Source organism: Rutidosis leptorrhynchoides, chromosome 6 (assembly GCF_046630445.1).
Source record: "Rutidosis leptorrhynchoides isolate AG116_Rl617_1_P2 chromosome 6, CSIRO_AGI_Rlap_v1, whole genome shotgun sequence".
In the NCBI taxonomy this organism is placed as follows: domain Eukaryota; kingdom Viridiplantae; phylum Streptophyta; class Magnoliopsida; order Asterales; family Asteraceae; genus Rutidosis; species Rutidosis leptorrhynchoides.
In genome coordinates this window covers 24,976,419-25,000,170 of record NC_092338.1, presented here as the reverse complement: position 1 = coordinate 25,000,170, position 23,752 = coordinate 24,976,419, and the positions used below count along the sequence as shown (strand labels likewise).

General features: G+C 36.1%; 3 protein-coding genes across 3 annotated transcripts; 2 read left to right on the top strand and 1 right to left on the bottom strand.

Annotated features, from left to right (window-relative positions):
• The first annotated feature begins 10,865 nt into the window (after positions 1–10,865).
• LOC139853480 (2S seed storage protein-like) lies at positions 10,866–11,393 on the top strand. The gene has a single exon (XM_071842872.1). The coding sequence runs from the start codon at positions 10,866–10,868 to the stop codon at positions 11,391–11,393; it is 528 nt and encodes a 175-aa protein (XP_071698973.1).
• Positions 11,394–12,149: 756 nt separating this feature from the next.
• LOC139853479 (putative multidrug resistance protein) lies at positions 12,150–18,553 on the bottom strand. Its single transcript, XM_071842871.1, has 7 exons — positions 18,365–18,553; positions 18,186–18,240; positions 17,807–17,994; positions 16,497–16,954; positions 15,514–16,054; positions 13,178–15,090; positions 12,150–12,525 (listed from the first exon to the last, which is right to left on the bottom strand). Exons 1-7 carry the CDS (start codon positions 18,551–18,553, stop codon positions 12,150–12,152), a joined length of 3,720 nt encoding a protein of 1,239 aa, XP_071698972.1.
• A 2,621-nt stretch (positions 18,554–21,174) lies between these two features.
• Positions 21,175–22,126, top strand: LOC139853477 (2S seed storage protein-like). The gene is made up of 2 exons (XM_071842870.1): positions 21,175–21,692; positions 21,817–22,126. Exons 1-2 carry the CDS (start codon positions 21,175–21,177, stop codon positions 22,124–22,126), a joined length of 828 nt encoding a protein of 275 aa, XP_071698971.1.
• The last annotated feature ends 1,626 nt before the right edge of the window (positions 22,127–23,752 follow it).

Genomic DNA, 23,752 nt, shown 5'->3' with positions numbered 1-23,752 from the left:
TTTTGCCTTTTTAAATTCAGTTGGGGTAATTTCTATAACATCATCGGAATTCTCGTCGGAATCCGATTCATCGGAGAATTGGTAATCCTCCCAATATTTTGCTTCCTTGGCGGAAACACCATTGACCATAATTAACCTTGGTCGGTTGGTTGAGGATTTTCTTTTACTTAACCGTTTTATTATTTCCCCCACCGGTTCTATTTCTTCATCCGGTTCCGATTCTTCTTCCGGTTCCGACTCTTCTTCCGGTTCCTCTTCGGGAACTTGTGAATCAGTCCACGAATCATTCCAATTTACATTTGACTCTTCATTATTATTAGGTGAGTCAATGGGACTTGTTCTAGAGGTAGACATCTATCACATAATATCAAACGCGTTAAGAGATTAATATATCACATAATATTCACATGTTAAAAATATATAGTTTCCAACAAAATTTGTTAAGCAATCATTTTTCAAGTAAACACGGTCGAAGTCCAGACTCACTAATGCATCCTAACAAACTCGATAAGACACACTAATGAAAAATTCTGGTTCTCTAAGACCAACGCTCGGATACCAACTGAAATGTCCCGTTCTTATTGATTAAAAACGTTCCATATTAATTGATTTCGTTGCGAGGTTTTGACCTCTATATGAGACGTTTTTCAAAGACTGCATTCATTTTTAAAACAAACCATAACCTTTATTTCATAAATAAAGGTTTAAAAAGCTTTACGTAGATTATCAAATAATGATAATCTAAAATATCCTGTTTACACACGACCATTACATAATGGTTTACAATACAAATATGTTACATCGAAATCAGTTTCTTGAATGCAGTTTTTACACAATATCATACAAACATGGACTCCAAATCTTGTCCTTATTTTAGTATGCAACAGCGGAAGCTCTTAATATTCACCTGAGAATAAACATGCTTTAAACGTCAACAAAAATGTTGGTGAGTTATAGGTTTAACCTATATATATCAAATCGTAACAATAGACCACAAGATTTCATATTTCAATACACATCCCATACATAGAGATAAAAATCATTCATATGGTGAACACCTGGTAACCGACATTAACAAGATGCATATATAAGAATATCCCCATCATTCCGGGACACCCTTCGGATATGATATAAATTTCGAAGTACTAAAGCATCCGGTACTTTGGATGGGGTTTGTTAGGCCCAATAGATCTATCTTTAGGATTCGCGTCAATTAGGGTGTCTGTTCCCTAATTCTTAGATTACCAGACTTAATAAAAAGGGGCATATTCGATTTCGATAATTCAACCATAGAATGTAGTTTCACGTACTTGTGTCTATTTTGTAAATCATTTATAAAACCTGCATGTATTCTCATCCCAAAAATATTAGATTTTAAAAGTGGGACTATAACTCACTTTCACAGATTTTTACTTCGTCGGGAAGTAAGACTTGGCCACTGGTTGATTCACGAACCTATAACAATATATACATATATATCAAAGTATGTTCAAAATATATTTACAACACTTTTAATATATTTTGATGTTTTAAGTTTATTAAGTCAGCTGTCCTCGTTAGTAACCTACAACTAGTTGTCCACAGTTAGATGTACAGAAATAAATCGATAAATATTATCTTGAATCAATCCACGACCCAGTGTATACGTATCTCAGTATTGATCACAACTCAAACTATATATATTTTGGAATCAACCTCAACCCTGTATAGCTAACTCCAACATTCACATATAGAGTGTCTATGGTTGTTCCGAAATATATATAGATGTGTCGACATGATAGGTCGAATCATTGTATACGTGTCTATGGTATCTCAAGATTACATAATATACAATACAAGTTGATTAAGTTATGGTTGAAATAGATTTGTTACCAATTTTCACGTAGCTAAAATGAGAAAAATTATCCAATCTTGTTTTACCCATAACTTCTTCATTTTAAATCCGTTTTGAGTGAATCAAATTGCTATGGTTTCATATTGAACTCTATTTTATGAATCTAAACAGAAAAGTATAGGTTTATAGTCGGAAAAATAAGTTACAAGTCGTTTTTGTAAAGGTAGTCATTTCAGTCGAAAGAACGACGTCTAGATGACCATTTTAGAAAACATACTTCCACTTTGAGTTTAATCATAATTTTTGGATATAGTTTCATGTTCATAATAAAAATCATTTTCTCAGAATAACAACTTTAAAATCAAAGTTTATCATAGTTTTTAATTAACTAACCCAAAACAGCCCGCGGTGTTACTACGACGGCGTAAATCCGGTTTTACGGTGTTTTTCGTGTTTCCAGGTTTTAAATCATTAAGTTAGCATATCATATAGATATAGAACATGTGTTTAGTTGATTTTAAAAGTCAAGTTAGAAGGATTAACTTTTGTTTGCGAACAAGTTTAGAATTAACTAAACTATGTTCTAGTGATTACAAGTTTAAACCTTCGAATAAGATAGCTTTATATGTATGAATCGAATGATGTTATGAACATCATTACTACCTTAAGTTCCTTGGATAAACCTACTGGAAAAGAGAAAAATGGATCTAGCTTCAATGGATCCTTGGATGGCTCGAAGTTCTTGAAGCAGAATCATGACACGAAAACAAGTTCAAGTAAGATCATCACTTGAAATAAGATTGTTATAGTTATAGAAATTGAACCAAAGTTTGAATATGATTATTACCTTGTATTAGAATGATAACCTACTGTAAGAAACAAAGATTTCTTGAGGTTGGATGATCACCTTACAAGATTGGAAGTGAGCTAGCAAACTTGAAAGTATTCTTGATTTTATGAAACTAGAACTTTTGGAATTTATGAAGAATACTTAGAACTTGAAGATAGAACTTGAGAGAGATCAATTAGATGAAGAAAATTGAAGAATTAAAGTGTTTGTAGGTGTTTTTAGTCGTTGGTGTATGGATTAGATATAAAGGATATGTTATTTTGTTTTCATGTAAATAAGTCATGAATGATTACTCATATTTTTGTAATTTTATGAGATATTTCATGCTAGTTGCCAAATGATGGTTCCCACATGTGTTAGGTGACTCACATGGGCTGCTAAGAGCTGATCATTGGATTGTATATACCAATAGTACATACATCTAAAAGCTGTGTATTGTACGAGTACGAATACGGGTGCATACGAGTAGAATTGTTGATGAAACTGAACGAGGATGTAATTGTAAGCATTTTTGTTAAGTAGAAGTATTTTGATAAGTGTATTGAAGTCTTTCAAAAGTGTATAAATACATATTAAAACACTACATGTATATACATTTTAACTGAGTCGTTAAGTCATCGTTAGTCGTTACATGTAAGTGTTGTTTTGAAACTTTTAGGTTAACGATCTTGTTAAATGTTGTTAACCCAATGTTTATAATATCAAATGAGATTTTAAATTATTATATTATCATGATATTATCATGTATGAATATCTCTTAATATGATATATATACATTAAATGTCTTTACAACGATAATCGTTACATATATGTCTCGTTTAAAAATCATTAAGTTAGTAGTCTTGTTTTTACATATGTAGTTCATTGTTAATATACTTAATGATATGTTTACTTATCATAGTATCATGTTAACTATATATATATCCATATATATGTCATCATATAGTTTTTACAAGTTTTAACGTTCGTGAATCACCGGTCAACTTGGGTGGTCAATTGTCTATATGAAACATATTTCAATTAATCAAGTCTTAACAAGTTTGATTGCTTAACATGTTGGAAACATTTAATCATGTAAATATCAATCTCAATTAATATATATAAACATGGAAAAGTTCGGGTCACTACAGTCTTGACATCCATCTGTTCAACCTCAAGATCAAGACTAGCAGCTAACCCAAGAACCACTCGAATAGATCCCATCTTCACGACCGGAGAGAAAATCTCATCAAAATCAATACCTTTTTTCTGGATGAATCCTTTAATGACTAACCTAGCTTTGTACCTTGGTTGTGAAGTAAGCTCATCTGTCTTCACTTTGAACACCCATTTGTTTCTCAAAGCTCTCTTGCCTTTAGGTAACTTCACCAACTCATAAGTATTATTCTCATGTAAGGAATTCATTTCATCTTGCATGGCTTCACCCCACTCTTTCTTACGCTCATCTTTCATAGCTTCTGCATAACACTCTGGCTCTCCCCCATCAGTGAGTAATACATACTCATCAGCAGAATATCTAACAGAAGGATGACGGTCTCGGGTAGACCGCCTAAGTGGGACAAATGGGGGCACATCTTGAAGTGACCCGAACTTTTCCATGTTTATATATATTAATTGAGATTGATATTTACATGATCAAATGTTTCCAACATGTTAAGAAATCAAACTTGTTAAGACTTGATTAATTGAAATATGTTTCATATAGACAATTGACCACCCAAGTTGACCGGCGATTCACGAACGTTAAAACTTGTAAAAACGACATGAAGATATATATATGGATATACATATGGTTAACATGAGATTATGATAAATAAGTATCTCCATAAGTATATTAACAATGAGTTATATACATATAAACAAGACTACTAACTTAAGGATTTTGAAACGAGACATATATGTAACGATTATCGTTGTAACGACATTTAAATGTATATATATCATATTAAGATATATTAATATATCATAATATCATGATAATATAATAATTTAACATCTCATTAGATATAATAAACAATGGGTTAACAACATTAAATGAGATCGTTAACTTAAAGGTTTCAAAACAACACTTACATGTAACGACTAACGATGACTTAACGACTCAGTTAAAATGTATATACATGTAGTGTATTTAGATGTATTAAAATACTTTTGGAAAACTTCAAGACATATATTAAAACACTCATACTTAACGAAAATGGTTACAGTTACTTTCCCATTCTTTTCTTTCATCAAGAATTCTAGTCGTATTCTTACCCGTATTATACACAGCTTCAAAACGTACTTACTATGGGTATATACCAATAGGAACTAGCATGGGATTCCACTCTTGATTATGTCATGTATGACTAATCAATTTTAACTTCTACCATGAGCTACTCAACTAACTAGAACTCCTTTTAACCCCACTCACCACTCACCAATTACCACTCATCATTCACTCCATTTCACTTCCAATTCTCTTTCTAATTCTCTCTCAACACACACACACACACACTATTATGAACGTATTTTTCCAGTAGTTAATCATCATCTTCATCAAAAATCACTTCAAGAATCAAGCTATAATCATCATAGGAAGAACACTTCAAGAACACTTCAAAAATCCCTTCAAGTTTACTAATTTACTTCCAAGCTTTCTAATCCATTCCAAGTAATCATCTAAGATCAAGAAACCTTTGTTATATACAGTAGGTTATCTTTCTTATTCAAGGTAATATTAATATTCAAACTTTGATTCAATTTCTATAACTATAAACTATCTTAATTCGAGTAAAAATCTTACTTGAACTTGTTTTTGTGTCATGATCCTACTTCAAGAACTTTCAAGCCATCCAAGATCCTTTGAAGCTAGATCATTTCTTGTCACTTCCATTAGGTTTACCTACTAAACTTGAGGTAGTAATGATGTTCATAACATCATTCGATTCATATATATAAAACTATCTTATTCGAAGGTTTAAACTCGTAATCACTAGAACATAGTTTAGTTAATTCTAAACTTGTTCGCAAACAAAAGTTAATCCTTCTAACTTGACTTTTAAAATTAACTAAACACATGTTCTATATCTATATGATATGCTAACTTAATGATTTAAAACCTGGAAACACGAAAAACACCGTAAAACCGGATTTACGCCGTCGTAGTAACACCGCGGGCTGTTTTGGGTTAGTTAATTAAAAACTATGATAAACTTTGATTTAAAAGTTGTTATTCTGAGAAAATGATTTTTATTATGAACATGAAACTATATCCAAAAATTATGGTTAAACTCAAAGTGGAAGTATGTTTTCTAAAATGGTCATCTAGACGTCGTTCTTTCGACTGAAATGACTACCTTTACAAAAACGACTTGTAACTTATTTTTCCTACTATAAACCTATACTTTTTCTGTTTAGATTCATAAAATAGAGTTCAATATGAAACCATAGCAATTTGATTCACTCAAAACGGATTTAAAATGAAGAAGTTATGGGTAAAACAAGATTGGATAATTTTTCTCATTTTAGCTACGTGAAAATTGGTAACAAATCTATTCCAACCATAACTTAATCAACTTGTATTGTATATTATGTAATCTTGAGATACCATAGACACGTATACAATGTTTCGACCTATCATGTCGACACATCTATATATATTTCGGAACAACCATAGACACTCTATATGTGAATGTTGGAGTTAGCTATACAGGGTTGAGGTTGATTCCAAAATATATATAGTTTGAGTTGTGATCAATACTGAGATACGTATACACTGGGTCGTGGATTGATTCAAGATAATATTTATCGATTTATTTCTGTACATCTAACTGTGGACAACTAGTTGTAGGTTACTAACGAGGACAGCTGACTTAATAAACTTAAAACATCAAAATATATTAAAAGTGTTGTAAATATATTTTGAACATACTTTGATATATATGTATATATTGTTATAGGTTTGTGAATCAACCAGTGGCCAAGTCTTACTTCCCGACGAAGTAAAAATCTGTGAAAGTGAGTTATAGTCCCACTTTTAAAATCTAATATTTTTGGGATGAGAATACATGCAGGTTTTATAAATGATTTACAAAATTGACACAAGTACGTGAAACTACATTCTATGGTTGAATTATCGAAATCGAATATGCCCCTTTTTATTAAGTCTGGTAATCTAAGAATTAGGGAACAGACACCCTAATTGACGCGAATCCTAAAGATAGATCTATTGGGCCTAACAAACCCCATCCAAAGTACCGGATGCTTTAGTACTTCGAAATTTATATCATATCCGAAGGGTGTCCCGGAATGATGGGGATATTCTTATATATGCATCTTGTTAATGTCGGTTACAAGGTGTTCACCATATGAATGATTTTTATCTCTATGTATGGGATGTGTATTGAAATATGAAATCTTGTGGTCTATTGTTACGATTTGATATATATAGGTTAAACCTATAACTCACCAACATTTTTGTTGACGTTTTAAGCATGTTTATTCTCAAGTGATTATTAAGAGCTTCCGCTGTCGCATACTTAAATAAGGACGAGATTTGGAGTCCATGCTTATATGATATTGTGTAAAAACTGCATTCAAGAAACTTATTTTGTTGTAACATATTTGTATTGTAAACCATTATGTAATGGTCGTGTGTAAACAGGATATTTTAGATTATCATTATTTGATAATCTAGTAAAGCTTTTTAAACCTTTATTTATGAAATAAAGGTTATGATTTGTTTTAAAAATGAATGCAGTCTTTGAAAAACGTCTCATATAGAGGTCAAAACCTCGCAACGAAATCAATTAATATGGAACGTTTTTAATCAATAAGAACGGGACATTTCACATCTGGTACTGGAATCTCTACCTGCTCTGGAGCATAATCATCATCAGTACCATGTTCATTATTATGAACATCACCTCCAACATGTTGTGGAGTAACTGGATTCAAATCAACAAGATCAGCACTAGGTTGAGGAACTGAATCGGTCTTATCAACATCTTTTAACATCTGATCTTCTGTAAACACAACATCCCGGCTTCGTACGAGTTTCTTCTGAACTGGATCATATAACCTGTACCCAAAATCATCTTCACCATAACCTAGGAATACACATGGCTTAGTCTTCATATCAAGCTTTGACCTTTCATCTTTGGGAACATGAACAAATGCTTTACATCCAAAGACTCGTAAATGACAGTAAGAAACATCTTTGCCGCTCCAAACCCTGTTAGGAACATCAAAACGCAAAGGTACACAAGGGGTTAGATTAATAATATGAACTGCCGTATTTAAAGCCTCACCCCAAAAGGAATCGGACAACCCTGCATGTGAAAGCAAACATCTAACTCTCTCAACCAAAGTTCTGTTCATCCTCTCTGCTAAGCCATTCAACTGAGGTGTCTTTGGTGGAGTCTTTTGATGCCGAATACCATTCTCCTTACAATAAGCATCAAAGCTCCCAATGTATTCACCGCCATTATCAGTCCGAATACACTTGAGCTTCTTCCTCATTTGCCTTTCAACTAGTGCATGAAATTCCTTAAACTTTTCAAATACTTGACCCTTTGACTTTAAGGTATAAACTCACACCTTCCCGGAATGATCATCGATGAATGTAACAAAGTAGGAACATCCACCAAGTGTCCTAGTCTTCATAGGCCCACACACATCCGAATGTACTAGATCAAGTACGTTCTCCATTCGAAAAGGAGAATGACTCTTAAACACAACTCTGGTCTGTTTCCCTGCCAAACAGTGAGAACACTTACTCAAATTAATATCACTAACACCCGACAACACATTCTTCTTAAACAAGATAGACATCCCTTTTTCACTCATGTGGCCAAGTCTTTTATGCCACAACTCGGTAGAATCAACATTGTCCACTGCGTAAACAATGTTCTGGATGATCTTCGGACGCGTTATGTATAATCTTGAGTCTTTCTTGCCTCTTCCCACTATCATAGAACCAAGAGTTAGTTTCCAAATACCATTACCAAAATCGTTATAATAACCATCATCATCAAGAATGCCTGTTGAAATGACATTAAGTCTCATATCCGGAACATGTTTTACATTATGCAAAACTAACTCCATTCCCGTGTCAAATTTCAAACAAACATCTCCAATATCAACGATCTTTGATAACCCGGCATTACCCATCCTAGCAAATCCATAGTCACCTGGAGTGTAAGATGAGAAGTGATCTCTACATATTGCAACATGACATGTAGCACCACTATCAACAATCCAACTCGTGTCATCATGAGTAAGATTGATCATATCATAATCAATACAAACAAAGAACTCATCCGTGATAGCGTTAACTTCAACTTTATCATCATCACCACCATCACTTTTCTTTTGTTTATTCTTGTCATATGCATTTTTCTTCTCGTTCTTTAACTTTGGACAATACCACTTTGTGTGCCCCTTTTCATGACAATTATAACACTCAACATTAGCAAATTTACCTTTGCGTGAGCTGCTACGATGATTGCCTCTTTTACCCTGACCTCTACTATGACTTCTCCCCCACGTTTCTGTGACTAAGATATCTGACTGTGAAGAAGAACCTTGTGACTTTCTTCTCATCTCTTCATTCAAAATACTACCCTTAGCCAATTCCATGGTGATAGTACCATTCGGTGCAGAGTTGGACAAAGATGTCCTAAAAGTCTCCCAAGAGTCCGGTAATGTACCAAGTAACCAGAGACCCTGAATCTCATCCTCAAACTTGATACCCATACCTGCAAGCTGATTTATAATACCCTGATATGCATTTAGGTGATCTGTAATAGGAGTCCCATCATGATACTTCAAAGCCATCATCTGCTTAATTAAGAACAACTTGTTATTCCCAGTCTTTCGCTCATATAACTGCTCAAGCTTTTTCCATAAGGCTTTAGCATCAGTCTCCCCAGTAATATGATTCACAACATTATCATCAACCCACTGCCGAATATACTCACATACTTGTCTATGCAAAATTTTCCATTGAGCATCAGATTTTTCCTCAGGTTTATCCTCAGTAAAAACAGGCAAATAATAATCTTTCACATAAAGAAGATCCTCCATCTTGCCTTTCCAAACATGATAATTTGAACCATTTAAACTAATCATCTTACTTGTATTAGCTTCCATCTTTCACACAAGTCAATCAAAAAACCTTAAGCTCTAGATACCAATTTGATGGGAAAATAGGTCACAACGGGCAATCTACAAAGCGGAAACGAACCCGTTTGACAAGCATTTCTCGACCCGTATGAACCCGTGAGGAAACTAACAAACAAGCTATATCAAATCCAACCCAAATCAGTCACCAAATCTGTTCCGAATCAGTAGCTAAACAATAATCAAGCACACACTAAATACACGAGACTTTTTACGTGGAAAACCCCTCAAAATCGAGAGTAAAAACCACGGGACTCGTAAGCCACTTAAATTCCACTATCATCAACAAAGAGAGCAATACAATAATCCTTCTCTAGATCAACTAGAGGCATACAACATCATCATACTCTTGAACAACAATAATCAACAAGTATATGAAACAATTAAAGACAAAAGAAGAATTTCATCACCCAAAATTCTGCTACTGTTTTACCTGCTGTAACTCGAGCTACAGACCACTTGAGACGAATTCAACAGTTGAAAATGTTGGCACTGATGTCAGGAAGACACAGCCCAAAAATGAAGAAGATTCAACGGTCGGATCTCCGGGGATCGAAGGTTTTCTGGCCTGCTGTCACTGTAGACGGGAATTGGGGTTTCACTCTATTTCTTGATCTATCTCTCTGCGCTCTTATGATGAAAAATAGCTGGAAACATGAGATAAAAGATGCCCTCAGATGTTGACTAGGTCAAACAACAACTTGGGCCTTAAATTGTTGGGCTTGGGCTTCCTTACATAATTAGAAACCAAAAAATAAAACCCAACAGCTTCCTTATATCTATCCATAAATAATCCAATATCTCACCCTCTATAGGATCATAGAACTTTTGAATTAAAAAGAAAAAAAAAACTCGGACTCGTACATATACGTGTGTTTGACCACAACCACAAATGTCACCAACTACTACATCCATCTGACCTCGTGTTTTTGCAAGCCCACCATATACCTACCCACCTATCACCAACAATCCAAATCACACAACAAACAAACACATCACCATATTCTCTCATAATTAATGGCAAAGCTACTTGCTCTAGCACTCATCTTCGCAACCCTAGTATCCATCGCTACCGCCCACAAAACCACTATCACTACCACTAAAGAGGACGAGGACCAATCCCGGTCGATTAGTGGGGAGTGGGAGTGCCTCCGTCAAACGGCAGGAGACCAGTTGAACCAATGTCCACAACACCTCTGGAATATTATCCACAATCCAAATGTAACCACTCCGTGGGAACAATACTTTCAACAATACGTATATGACATGTGCTGCAAACAACTCCATAACATAGACCAGGAGTGCTTGTGTGACGCCATGGAGCAAGTGTTCCAAGATGCTTTGAGGATGATGCAGGAACATAAAGATCATGTTGATCAGATCAGAGAGTTGAGAAAAAAGGCTCAACAACTTCCTAACCAATGCAACCTACAACTAAGTCCCCAATGCCAAATCGCAAGCATTCGGACCGTCATCACCACTGTCATCGAGGAGGACAGCTACTCCGGCCAAAGCTCAGGTGGCTCTCAGCAAGTGAAGGTGTAATGAATAACGGGTCCCACATTTCTAGTTGTTTTTTGGCTTTGAGATCGATAGGATAAAATAATAGTACTAATTAAGCATGTGTGATTATGTATCTCATGTGTAATCATGATGTTTCTCATCTTAGCTATTATGAATAAATAAACGAGTACGTTTCATTAATCATGTGTAATCATGATTTGTAATCCTGATCTAATCTCATGTGTAATGTAATCATGATGTTTCTCATCTTATGACTTTGAGTTATTGCGAGTGCAAATTAAATTGTGCAATGGAGCATGTTGCGTTAATGACACATTGCCGGATATATGTGCAAGTGAGATGACATGGAGCCATGCTCTACGCTTATTGCGCGAAGCTATTTGGTGTGCAAACTTTTGGACACAAAGTTGTGCACACGATTAGATTCAATTCTCACTAGAAGCATATATTATATATGGTAGTAAAAGAAAGGGATGAAAATGGTCACGATAACCTGGTTAGATCGGCTTTGAATAGCCTGAACATTTAAAACCTTATCCATTTATTTATTTATTTAATATCTAAAGAGAAAAGTGATATCTTGACATGGTAGTTGGTACATGTCATACCACAACTTGTATCATTAATTACATTAACATTATTTTTATTAGCCCCTCTTTTATTTTCCTCTTAATGTGCATTATTCCACAACTCATACCTTTTCTGCAACATCTTAAACATGTAATTTACAATCTTGGTTGCTATATATCTTTATCCCAAACGTGTTTCCCATAAGTTTTAATGCCTAATAGGTGAGTTGTCGCGCTGCATTTTCACAAGATTGTAGTACGCACCACCATGAACAGAGAAAAGATCAGAATGGGACCCTTGTTCTACCACCTTCCCATCTTTAATCACAGCAATGGAATCAGAGTTCTGTATTGTAGAAAGACGGTGGGCCACCACGATACATGTTCGTCCATTCATCATCTTCTCTAACGCTTCTTGAACTAAGCTTTCTGATACGCTATCAAGAGCACTGGTTGCTTCATCCAACAGTAGGATAGCAGGGTTCTTGAGAATAGCTCGAGCCAATGCAATTCTTTGTTTTTGACCTCCTGATAGTTGCACACCCCTTTCTCCACAGTACGTTTCGTACCCATCTTTCATTCCACTTATATCCGCAATTAGTACAAGGTTAGCAATTTAATATGTGGTTAATTAAAACTACTAAAGCTTCTGCTTAGAAAAGTACGCATTACCACCCTTTGGATGTTATGATTGTTATATTATTCCTACGAAAATTTAGGTGTTGTTTGTTTTTTAAGATGTTTTTGTCTGGATCTTGTAAAGAAGATGTGACCTAAAGGTCTGTTTGCTATGCTGATAGTGAAGACTGTTTGTTTTTATGTCTACAAAATCACTTAATTCTGTCTGCAGCAATAAGAAGCATATTTCTAAATAACAAAAGAAACCAATAGATTCAATGGAACTGCAATTGGGTTTCGTTTTATAAGTTTGTGTTTGAATAGAGACAATAGCAGTGGGAAGGGAAAAGAAGAAAGAAAAGAAAAATAATAAAATGAAGATTTTATATATTACTCCTTTCCTTATTATTTTGACACATTCATTTGTTTATTTCTTGAAAGCACATACATGCATTGAATGAGGAGTTTGCAGACATGACAAGACATTATTTCATCTTATGTCTTCAGAAAAATAGTCTGTACTATAAACGTCTGCGAGCGCGCAGACATAAGATATAAGAATAAGATCTACGGACTGAAACACAAACAACACCTTAGAGTTTTGGGTACAGAAAATACCTTATAAATTCGTGGGCATTGGCAAGCGTTGCTGCATTCCTTATCTCGGATACTTTAGCATTTGGTTTCCCATAAGAAATGTTTTCAAGAATCGTACCTGCAAATAGAGTCGGTTCTTGACTCACTAACGCAATGTGTGACCTCAATCCTCTTAAGTTATACTCCTTAATGTCTCGTTCATCAATAAACACAGCTCCTTTCAACGGGTCATAAAACCTCTCTATCAACCCAATGACAGTAGACTTACCCGACCCACTTGGACCCACAAGCGCCATCGAAGTTCCTTGCTTTATTTTAAGATTCAATCCTCTAAACACCATATGATCAGGTCTAGATGGATAAGCAAAATACACATTTCGTAACTCCACACGCCCCCTTAAGTTTCTTTTTACCGATTCAAGGCCCTGTAAATTATCCGGGTCAATCTCAGTTTTCTTATCAAGAATTGCAAAAACCGAACTAACAGCATTACTTCCTCTTGATATATCTTTAGTCATACTCCCTGCATCAGCTATTGTATACGCTGTAAACAACAATACCAAAAACGCTTGAAAAAGCCTCTCGGGAGATATTAATCCTTGCGTTAACAGCCGACCACCGTACCAATACGCTAACGCGGTTGAAGCTGTTGCCATGAACTGTGAGCTAAAAAGCCCGATTCCTGAATAATACGATTGTCTGATACTTTCCTTTTTCGGGCCTTCTAATGTGTCCTTAAAAAGTTTCACCACCCTTTTTTGAGAAGAAAACGCGGTTATTGTTCTATGGTTGATAACAGCTTCGCTCGCGAGTTGACTACCTTCCTTTTGAGCCTTTTGTGATTTTTCGGACAAACTTTTCATTAATACGCTCCTAGCGTAAAAACTACCGATTAAAAACGGTTGTGCAGCCATTAACACAAGTGCTAGCCTCCATGAAAGTATAAGTCCTAAAGTATAAGCGAAAACAGCCCCGAAAAACGCTTGTGTTAGTAACGACATACGGTCCCCGACTAGTGAACGGACCATATTAGCTTCGGATGATAAACCTGCGCAAATGGCTGCACTCGTGTTCTCGTCTCTATCATACCAACCGACCTCAAAAGTCAACAACTTTTCGAGTAGTTTCTTTCTTACCCTTGTGGTCAACTTTTCTCCCATTACCGCGAAATTGTAATGTTGGATGACACTCGAGACGAAGTTGAAAACACCAACACCTATGAACACGTACGAATAGCTTCGTGCATGATCAACAATTGACGATCGATCAGTTTGAAAGTAAACATGAATCACACCTCCTACACAGTATGCATTAATGGGTTGTACCGCACCAGACCCTATAGCACCTAAAAGTCCCCATACGGTTGCTACCCATTCAGGCGCGTTCATTTTCAACAAACGCAACTGGGAAGGAGATTGATGAGATTGTTTACGATAGCCATTTTCGTAATCACTGTCATATGAAGCATTAAACTGTACCGAATAAGCTGTACTAATGGAAAAATTCGGGCTAAACGGGTTCAGTGATGGGCTGTTCGCTGCACTTGATCTTACACTTATTGGGCTAACTGCAACCACCATTTTAGATATGTCCATAACTTCATGTCCTGATTTTTGCAGTTGCACCATTTTGAAGTATTCACCTTTATGATTTTGCATGAGTTCATCGTGTGAACCCGATTCGATTACTTTTCCTGCCTGAATTACATATATAAGATCAACCCGTCTAATCGTTGACAAACGATGTGCAATTACAATAGTAGTCCTCCCAATCGACACCTGATCAATCGCTTTTTGTACAACTCGTTCAGACTCTGAGTCGAGTGCACTCGTTGCTTCATCGAGAAGTAAGATTTTAGGATCTCTTATTAGTGCCCGAGCAATCGCAATCCGTTGCTTTTGCCCTCCCGATAGTTGAATTCCATATTGGCCAACCTGTATACATACACAAGTAACATTACACTCGGTGGCGATTCCAGAAACAAAATTTAGTGGGGTCCCATTTTTTTTTTTTTTTTCCCAGTAGTAGTTATATTTTAATGCTACTTGGTGGTTGTTTACCTGAAAAATATTTCAAAAATACGAGGATCGATAGTTAAAAATAGTAGGATCCTATAGAAGAGTATAGTGATTGTTTACTAAAAAAAATACAAATTTTAAAAATATATGGGTCCTGTAATTAAATTTAGTGGTGTCCCAGACAAAATTTGAAGAGTACTTTGTAATAAAAAAAATTAAACTAACGGTGTCCTGTGACCCCACGGAGTTGCAGGTAGACTCGCCCCTGATTACACCATATAAGCACTGTTAGGTGGCAAAAATGACCCAAACAGTTTAGGTTGAAACGGGTCAACTTACATTAGTTTCATACCCATCTGGCAACTTAACAATGAAATCATGTGCATTTGCATCTGTTGCAGCTGCAACAACATCATCAAAAGATGCACCTTCTTTCCCGAACAATATATTCTCTTTGATAGAAGTTGCAAATAAAATCGGCTCTTGATTAACCAGACCCATCTGCGATCTCAACCATTTGAGATGAAGTTTCGTTATCTTATATCCATCTATAAATATCTCACCTTTTATAGGATCATAAAACCTTTGAATTAACGAAACAATCGTCGACTTGCCTGAACCGCTACCTCCAACAAGACCAACAGGTTTACCAGCAGGTATCTTAAGATCCAAACCTTGTAGAATTGGGCTATCGGGCCTTGATGGGTAGCTAAAGTGGACCCCTTTGAACTCAATTTTCCCTCTAACATTTGATAAAGCCTTTCCTTTTTTATCTTCAGAGTCGATAGTTGGATTTCTGTCGATCATCTCACTGATTCGAGTAGCAGCGCCTTTTGATTCCGAAATGGCAGTTAGATTTGGGAGTGCAGTCAGGATGTTCCTACATGATTGAACCAATCATTGATTTTTTTAATTCAAATCATAATATATAAACCTTGTGGTGTCCCAGTGGGGCCCTCACATCTTAACAAGAGGTCTCAGGTCTCAGGTTCGAATCTTGTGTTGACTAGGGAAGGGTTGAAATAGCCAGGGAAGTAATCCTGGTGGGCCGCATACAGTGGTTGGGCCCTGACATCCTTGCAAGAGGTCTCAGGTTTGAATCTTGTGGTGACTATGGAAAGGTTGAAACAGCCAGGGAGTAATCCTGATGGACTGCATATAGTAGACTATGGTGATGGATTACTCGCCCTCCCGGTAACCCGAACAGGAAAATCCTTAGATATTTATAATATAGAAACCCGCAAAGTTAAGAGAGGTGATAAATTGGGACGTTTTGGGTAACGGGTCAAATACTTGAAATGGTTAGAGTAAGATGAGCTCACAATCCTCCCATGAGCACGTTAAATCCTGCTACAAAAACGTCACCGCCCTTTTCGCCATGTTTAGTGACAAGAAGAGATCCAATCCAAGCTTGAAACGCCCAATTAATGTAAATAATCCCCATGCTTCCGAGCATTAATCCTCTAGCAAAACCTTGTTTTACTCCTAGTTTCATGGTCGTTTGAAGTGCATCGCTAAACTTATCGATTGTGTCTTGTTCTCCAACGTAAGAATAAACGGTTCTGATGGACGATACAGCTTGTTCAACAATACTACCAGCGTTACTGTATGATGCAATCATAACCATTCCTACATCCATCATGAGCTTACCAAATCCTAAAGCGGGTATAAGGAACATTACAGAAAACGGGATGGCTGCTAATGTAAGCCTCCATGATAGTGTGAATGCGAACACGTGGCAGAACACGAAGGAAGACAAGTAAGCAATAGTATCCGGTATCTGTTTTAGAAAATTTTTACAAGTAAGCGATGATTCAAGAGTATTGATTTACTCACAGGTGACATTTTGTACCCGCTTAGACCACCCGTTACAGTGACTGTGACATGGAGTCAAATTTGGTGTTTTTTTGGAGGAGAGAGAAGATTTTGGCTATGACTTTTCAGTGTCAAATTTCGAAGTTTTGTTATGGTAAGTGACAAATTTGGGTGGTAAATTTGATTGAAAAGGTTTTGGGTAATGTGTCAAAATATGATTAGAAGTTGTGTGATAAAATACTAAATAAAGTATAAATGATGTGCCGAGCTATAATTGGCTAAAAGGAATCTGACACCTCATTTTTTGCCTGTTGGAAACAAAACTGAAGCCCCACGATCATCACTTTTGACCCCATAGCAGGCATTAGGGACGTTGAGAAATGCCAACTCAGAAACTGACGCCCTTTTGACGCCCCGTAGTGGGTGGTCTTACAAGAAAATAGGTTTAATGGGCCTAAAAAGTCAAACTTGTCAAAAACCAGTCAAGCTGTATTTTTAATGCATAAAACCTACTAAATCATTTTACTCGAACAAAAATGAAATTATACAAAACTTGTCAAAAACCAGTCAAACTGTATTATCAATGCATAAAACCCACTAAATTAAATCATTTTATTCGAACAAAAATGAAATCATACTGAAAATGCTAAAGAATTTTATATTTGATAAATTTATAGATAATACGGAGAAAAGGGGTTTCGAGTCAACCCAGCCCGTTTCGAGGGGATCAAAAAATATACTTATTGCCCAACCACCCGAATCACCATTTTGTCACCTGTACCGATTGTTTAGCAGTTTAATAGTTTAGATGATAAACCTTTTCACCAATGGTTACTTGGATGGTATTAGAATCAGCAGTGATAGTTGAAACAATTTGGTAAGTTGTAGAGGAACCAGGTTCTTGAGTGTCGAAAAAACCGACATCTTGTTTAAGGACCGATTTCAGGTACTCAAGTCTCATTCGAGAAGTCTGTCTCTCTGCAGTTCTTGCCCAACAAAGCCCTTCTGCAACATAAACATTACAGAATATAAATTAAATACAGATAGCAAAATTATATGAATCAACCAATCCACCCAGCCCATTTTGACATATTCTATAACTTGACTCGTTTTGAACCATTTCCCACACTCTTTAACCTGTCCATATTGACACCTCTACTAAAGAACCGTACTAGATCTGCAAGAAAAAAATGTACCTACAAAAGCAGCTAGCCCAACTGAAATTGCAATGTATAACAACCTGAGTGAATACTGAAACAAAAAAACAGAAGTTATTTAAGCGTAAACCAAACGTGCAAACTCACTAGGTTTTAAGTGGTTAATTATATGTTTTTTCATGAACTATATGAGATTATAAGCTTATAAGAAAAATTACGGTATCAACTGTAGAAAGAGTAACGGTTGCACCAGGATCTCCATATTCGTTGATGACGCCACTAAGAACGTACATCATTAACGGGATTTGCAGACCATCACCTATGCTTCCCAATGTTCCAAAAAACATTAAAAATTTGTCGAACCCTTCTGCATACCGAAAGATTCCGTTTTCTTTGTTATTAACCATTTCAGTTTAAGCCCACAAGGTGAGTTCAAACCTATCTTGTATTCTACGTAATGAAAGAAACTATGCAAATAACAGTTATATACAAGTACATGAAATATAAAGGTATCTCTTTATTCGGTCATCCAAATGTGCAACAAACAGAAAAAGCCGATTTTTGTTGTTCTTTCAGTTAGGAATCTTAGCTAGCCCCACAAGACCTATTAACAATAACAAATGAACATTCAAAGTAAATGCAAAAATGATGCAAGAAACATAAAGGACTAGAGAATATAACGTGGTTATATCTAATAAATTAAATTGGTTTAATGGCCAACTAGCTAGTATTCTATTAAGATTTTGTAGTGTCATGGTCTTCCTGGGACGAACGTAAAGAAGACCCGTATTCTCACCCTGGGACGAACAAGTGGCGAGTAGAGAAAAAGTTTCTCTACCAATAGAAAGAAAAAGTCATTCATCCCTCTGCTCAGCGGAGAGACTGTGTTTTCAGAAAGACCTCCGGCCAATATAGAGTAAAGATATCAGTATGAGAAACCTGGAGATGTAGCACGAGCCTTGGATGATATATACACATTAAATAAAATGCAAAAATAAACATGTATACGAAAGAGAAAAAATAAGAGTATATATGGAAATATAAGATTCATAAAATAAGGCAATCTATCAAAAAAATCCTACTCAACTATTATAATTATAGTCCTCCACACATTCCTATCACAAGGTTTGTCCTCGGTTAATAAAAACTTACCCATTTCAATCTTCAGTCGATCGTTCCACATACGTCTAGGTCTACCCATTCTCTTTACACCGTCAACTGTTAAGCCTTTACTCTCCAAACAGGTGCAATGAGTGGGCGCCTCCTTACATACCTAAACCATTGAAGTTTTTCTTCTCTAAGTTTGTTGATGATGTTCCCAACTCTATGTTCTCCATAAAAACCTAATTTGGTATCATATATAGCTTGGTTTTATCACACGTCCACCTAAGCATCCTCATTTCAACAACCTCCATCCTTTTTTCTTGAGCCTTCGTCACTGACCAGCACTCTGATCCGTACATCATGGCAGGTCTAATCGCCACATTGAAGAATTTCCCCTTCAATATAATAGGAACCTTCTTATCGTACAAGACTCTGGTCGATGCTCACCACTTAAACCGTCTTACCTTTATACGATGAGTTACGTCATCATCAATCCAACCTAATTTGTGGAGCGCCAAGCCTAAGTAACTAAAAGAATCTTACGGATGCAAGATCTGGTCCCCCATGTGTATATCCACCCTATCATTGTGATTGTCTTCGTTACAATCAAAGTCACACCTAAGATATTCTGTTTTTTTTCTATCGATCAGTAAACCATTTCATTCTAAGGCCTCCTCCATTGTTCAAGTCTTCTATTTAGCTCCTCATTGGTTTTCGATATTAAAACAATATCATCGGCAAAAATCAAGCACCATGGATGCTCCCCTGTATCCCTCGAGATAGCTTGTCGAGGATCAAAGAAAAAAGAAAAAGGCCAAGTGCGATCCTTGATATAGCCCTAGAATATTTGAACAAAAGAAGTTAACAACTCATTTGTCAAAAATTCTGTTTTCGGTGAATGTTGTAATACTCATTTGTCCTTAGAGCATTTTCCTTTGCTACCTAAAATATTTGAACAAAAGAAGTTAACAACTCAACTTGGTGTTATTTTTGTCACCGAGCAAGATTCTTAGTTTTTTTAGTCGGTCATGAAGGAGTACGAGGGTGATCGGGTCGAATCTAAGTTAATTAATTTCAAAATGGCGGTTAACCCTAAACAATTGGGGAAGGGCCGTAAAGTATATGGGGTCGAATTAGATAACTTCTACAATGTTGGTGTGTAAGTGGAGCTTGTCGGCATTGAGGTTTTTGTTTGTCGTTTGGTAGTTCTTTTGGTGGTTTTTTTAGTTGTTAGTTAGCCGTGCGTTTTCTTTTGATGGTGTATTGTTTCTTTGTTTGTTTTGATTGTGTTTCTGTTTCTTTAGTTGCCGTTGCGGCACTAGTTTGTCTCTAGGTTTCGTGCTCATCAGGTTTATTTGCTCGGTGTCTTTATTTGTTTTTCGAGCTTTGTTTCCCTTGTTGTTTACTTGTTTCGGTCTTTATCGATTCGATGAAGGGCCTTGATTTATAAAAAAAAAATCATGTTTTCTCAGAATCAAAATTAAATTGTACCCGGCCCAAGGAGGAAGTAATTATACGGAGTATATAATAAGTACAGTATATTTTTTGAAAATTGTGGGTTTTGTACTTTAGGTGAATACTAAAATTGTGGGTTTTGTACTTTAGGTGAATACTTACACTGTTTTCCTCTCGTATCATAAGCCTTCAAACAAGACAAAAAATTAAAAAAAAAAAAAAAAAAAAAAAAAAATAGTACACCTGTTGCACCCTTCAAAACCGAACTTCCACTTGGTTAACTCTACATGTAAAAAACTCGTATACTTGTTTCATCACAAATTCACAACTACAAATGTCAAAAACTATGAGCCACCTCTCCACGTGCGTATGCAAACCCATGCTACCCTCCATCCAAACCCATTATATATACCTGCCTTATCATCACTCCATATCACACAACAATATCATTAGCATTTTCTTTCACATAATGGCAAAGCTACTTGTTCTCACAGTTGCCTTGGCAGCCCTAGTAGCCTTCGCTACCGCCCACCCAACCATCGTCACCACCACTATCGAGGACGACAATGGTTATCCCCCTTGGGGTACAGCAGATTTGGACGTATGTCAACAATACCTCCAGCAGAGTATCCAGAGTCCATATGAAAACTATCAGCCCAGTCAAAGCCTACAGCAATTGTGCTGCCAACAACTCCAAAACGTCGACGACCAACGCCAGTGCGACGCCGTGAAGCAAGTCTTCCAAGATGTCTTGCTGGGACAACAAGGTGGACGCTTCGGTGCTCAAGAGATCCGACAACTGAGGCAAAAGGCTCAACAGCTTCCCAACGAATGCAACCTTCAAGTCAGAAGCCAATGCCAACCTGGTAACATCCGAAGAACCGTTGACATCAACGTGTGCGAGGAGGACAACTACTCCCGTCGAAGCTCACGTGGCTCACAACAATGCAGTGAAGTCCAAGGACGACAGTTTAACCAATGCCAAAGGTATTATAATTATAATATAATACTAGCTAGCTAGTTTAATGTTGAAGACTCGTAATACATACACAATATATATTACATGCATAACTTCTTAACGATTTATATATGTATGTTTGTTTCTGAATAGGTACATCCAACAACAACAACAACAAGGTGGTTCACTTTTGATGAGCATCAACAGGCAGGGACAACAACAGCAACAAGAACTGAGAAGTTGCTGCAACGAGCTCGAGAACGTGCAACGTGAGTGCCAGTGCGAGGCCATGCAGGAGGTTTACGAGCAGGCCACGAGACAACAACAACAACAACAAGGAAGGAGACAAAGTGGTCGACGTACAAGTATGGAGCCACAAATGGTGCAGAGGGCGATTCAGAACTTGAAGAATGAATGCAACTTGCAAGTGCAGCAATGCCGAGTCCCATCTGCCACGTTTTGAGGTGGGTCGATCGTACCAAGTGATCAATGTGTAATGAATAAAGGGTTCCACATCTCTAGTTATTTGTGGCTTCGAGATCGATGAAAATAATATACTAAGCACATGTGTAAATTAAGCACATGTGTAAATTATGTACGTGTGTAATCATGATGGTTTCATCATATCTCTACCAATAAATTAAAATGAGTCTTATTATCATTTGATTAAGTCGTTCTTCATTTTTAATTCTAATATTTAATGAGTAGTACGTTCTATTTAAGAGACTACTTGAGAGTATGAGCTGGGAACTACAAACTTGATTAAAGTCATGTGTATCCCATTTAAATTTAAGCCCAAAAGGTAAATGGTCAATGAGTTCAAACCTCTCTAGTATTCGATATATAACTCAAATTTCATTTATTGAACTCATTTCATTTCCATTTATACATTATTATTAATTAAGATTCACATTAACTTTGGAAAATTATACTTCATTTAATGTGTTTATCATGTGCCGTTAGGGCATTCTTTAGCCAAACCCTACCACTTATATACAGGTACATGAAATATATATAAGGTATCTCTATATTCGGTCATCCAAATGTACAAAAAGCAGAATAAGCTGATTTTTGTTGTTCTTCCATACATAGATTCTTAGATTTTTACTGCTTAGTTTACATAGGCCACATCTGTTAATCGCAATTAAATGGACCAAACTATATGAATTTGAAAAATTTTATTTTATTTTTGTATCATACAAGTCCTCATCATATTAATGAATCTTGCAATTTCTACTGCATAAGCAGATTCAAATACTGTATTTTTTTTTGGTTAGCAGGACAAACCTACACCTACCTCACAAGATATATTTACAACCACACAATATATGCACATCGTCTCCCTCGAGGCTTGAACCCGCAACCAATAGTTCTTCACATACCGCTAGTCCAAAGGCTATTTGCGAAACACAATTTAGACACTTAAGAGGTTGTAATGATTATCGAACTATCTCAAGACATATTCAAACCTTACATGAAACATATTTTCGGGTGGCTAGGGAAATGATCGAAAAGGGTCACAGGATACCCGAATAGGCAGCGTCTGAACAGGGAAACTTCATATGTTTGCATTTACGATTATCGATATCTTAGTAGATAACTGTTGAAGTGGTACTAAGTAGAATTTTTTTTTTAAAGCTGAAAGTGCTAATAATATGTTGAGTCATGCAAATTTGCACAATGTGTAGATCGTCAGGGACACTCAAATTCTGTGTATTTTAATACACATACCATAAGAGTTGGATGCCTTTGAAATACCTACACTGAATACCTGTATGGTGTGACGTAAACGAGACTAATTACATTGTGACAATAGGTCCAAATTCTTGACACGAATGAGGTCTGAAACGCGTTGGTAAGTCACGCAAATTGAATAACAGATCAAACTTAACTTTTGGTACATGTCAAAACTAGTATATACGGTTACGTATAGAGTATAGACCCATACAATTACATGACTTTGTGTAGTAATAGGGAGTACAAAGGACATACATAGCTGGATCTTTGTTGTTGTTTGTTATGTTTAGTTTCCTGGTTACTAATGATACGCCATCCGTTCAACATATACAAATCTAAGTAAAAAAGCCTT

What these genes read in the sequence shown, in the direction of transcription:
- LOC139853477 (XM_071842870.1), top strand. Translation starts at nt 21,175, where the DNA reads ATGGCAAAGCTACTTGTTCTCACAGTTGCCTTGGCAGCCCTAGTAGCC. An exon ending in CAGTTTAACCAATGCCAAAG is followed by an intron (nt 21,693 to 21,816) that starts GTATTATAATTA and finishes GTTTCTGAATAG; the next exon opens with GTACATCCAACAACAACAAC.
- LOC139853480 (XM_071842872.1), top strand. Translation starts at nt 10,866, where the DNA reads ATGGCAAAGCTACTTGCTCTAGCACTCATCTTCGCAACCCTAGTATCC.
- LOC139853479 (XM_071842871.1), bottom strand. Translation starts at nt 18,553, where the DNA reads ATGGTTAATAACAAAGAAAACGGAATCTTTCGGTATGCAGAAGGGTTC. An exon ending in CTCTTTCTACAGTTGATACC is followed by an intron (nt 18,241 to 18,364) that starts GTAATTTTTCTT and finishes TTTTTGTTTCAG; the next exon opens with TATTCACTCAGGTTGTTATA. An exon ending in AAGTAACCATTGGTGAAAAG is followed by an intron (nt 16,955 to 17,806) that starts GTTTATCATCTA and finishes TTTCTAAAACAG; the next exon opens with ATACCGGATACTATTGCTTA.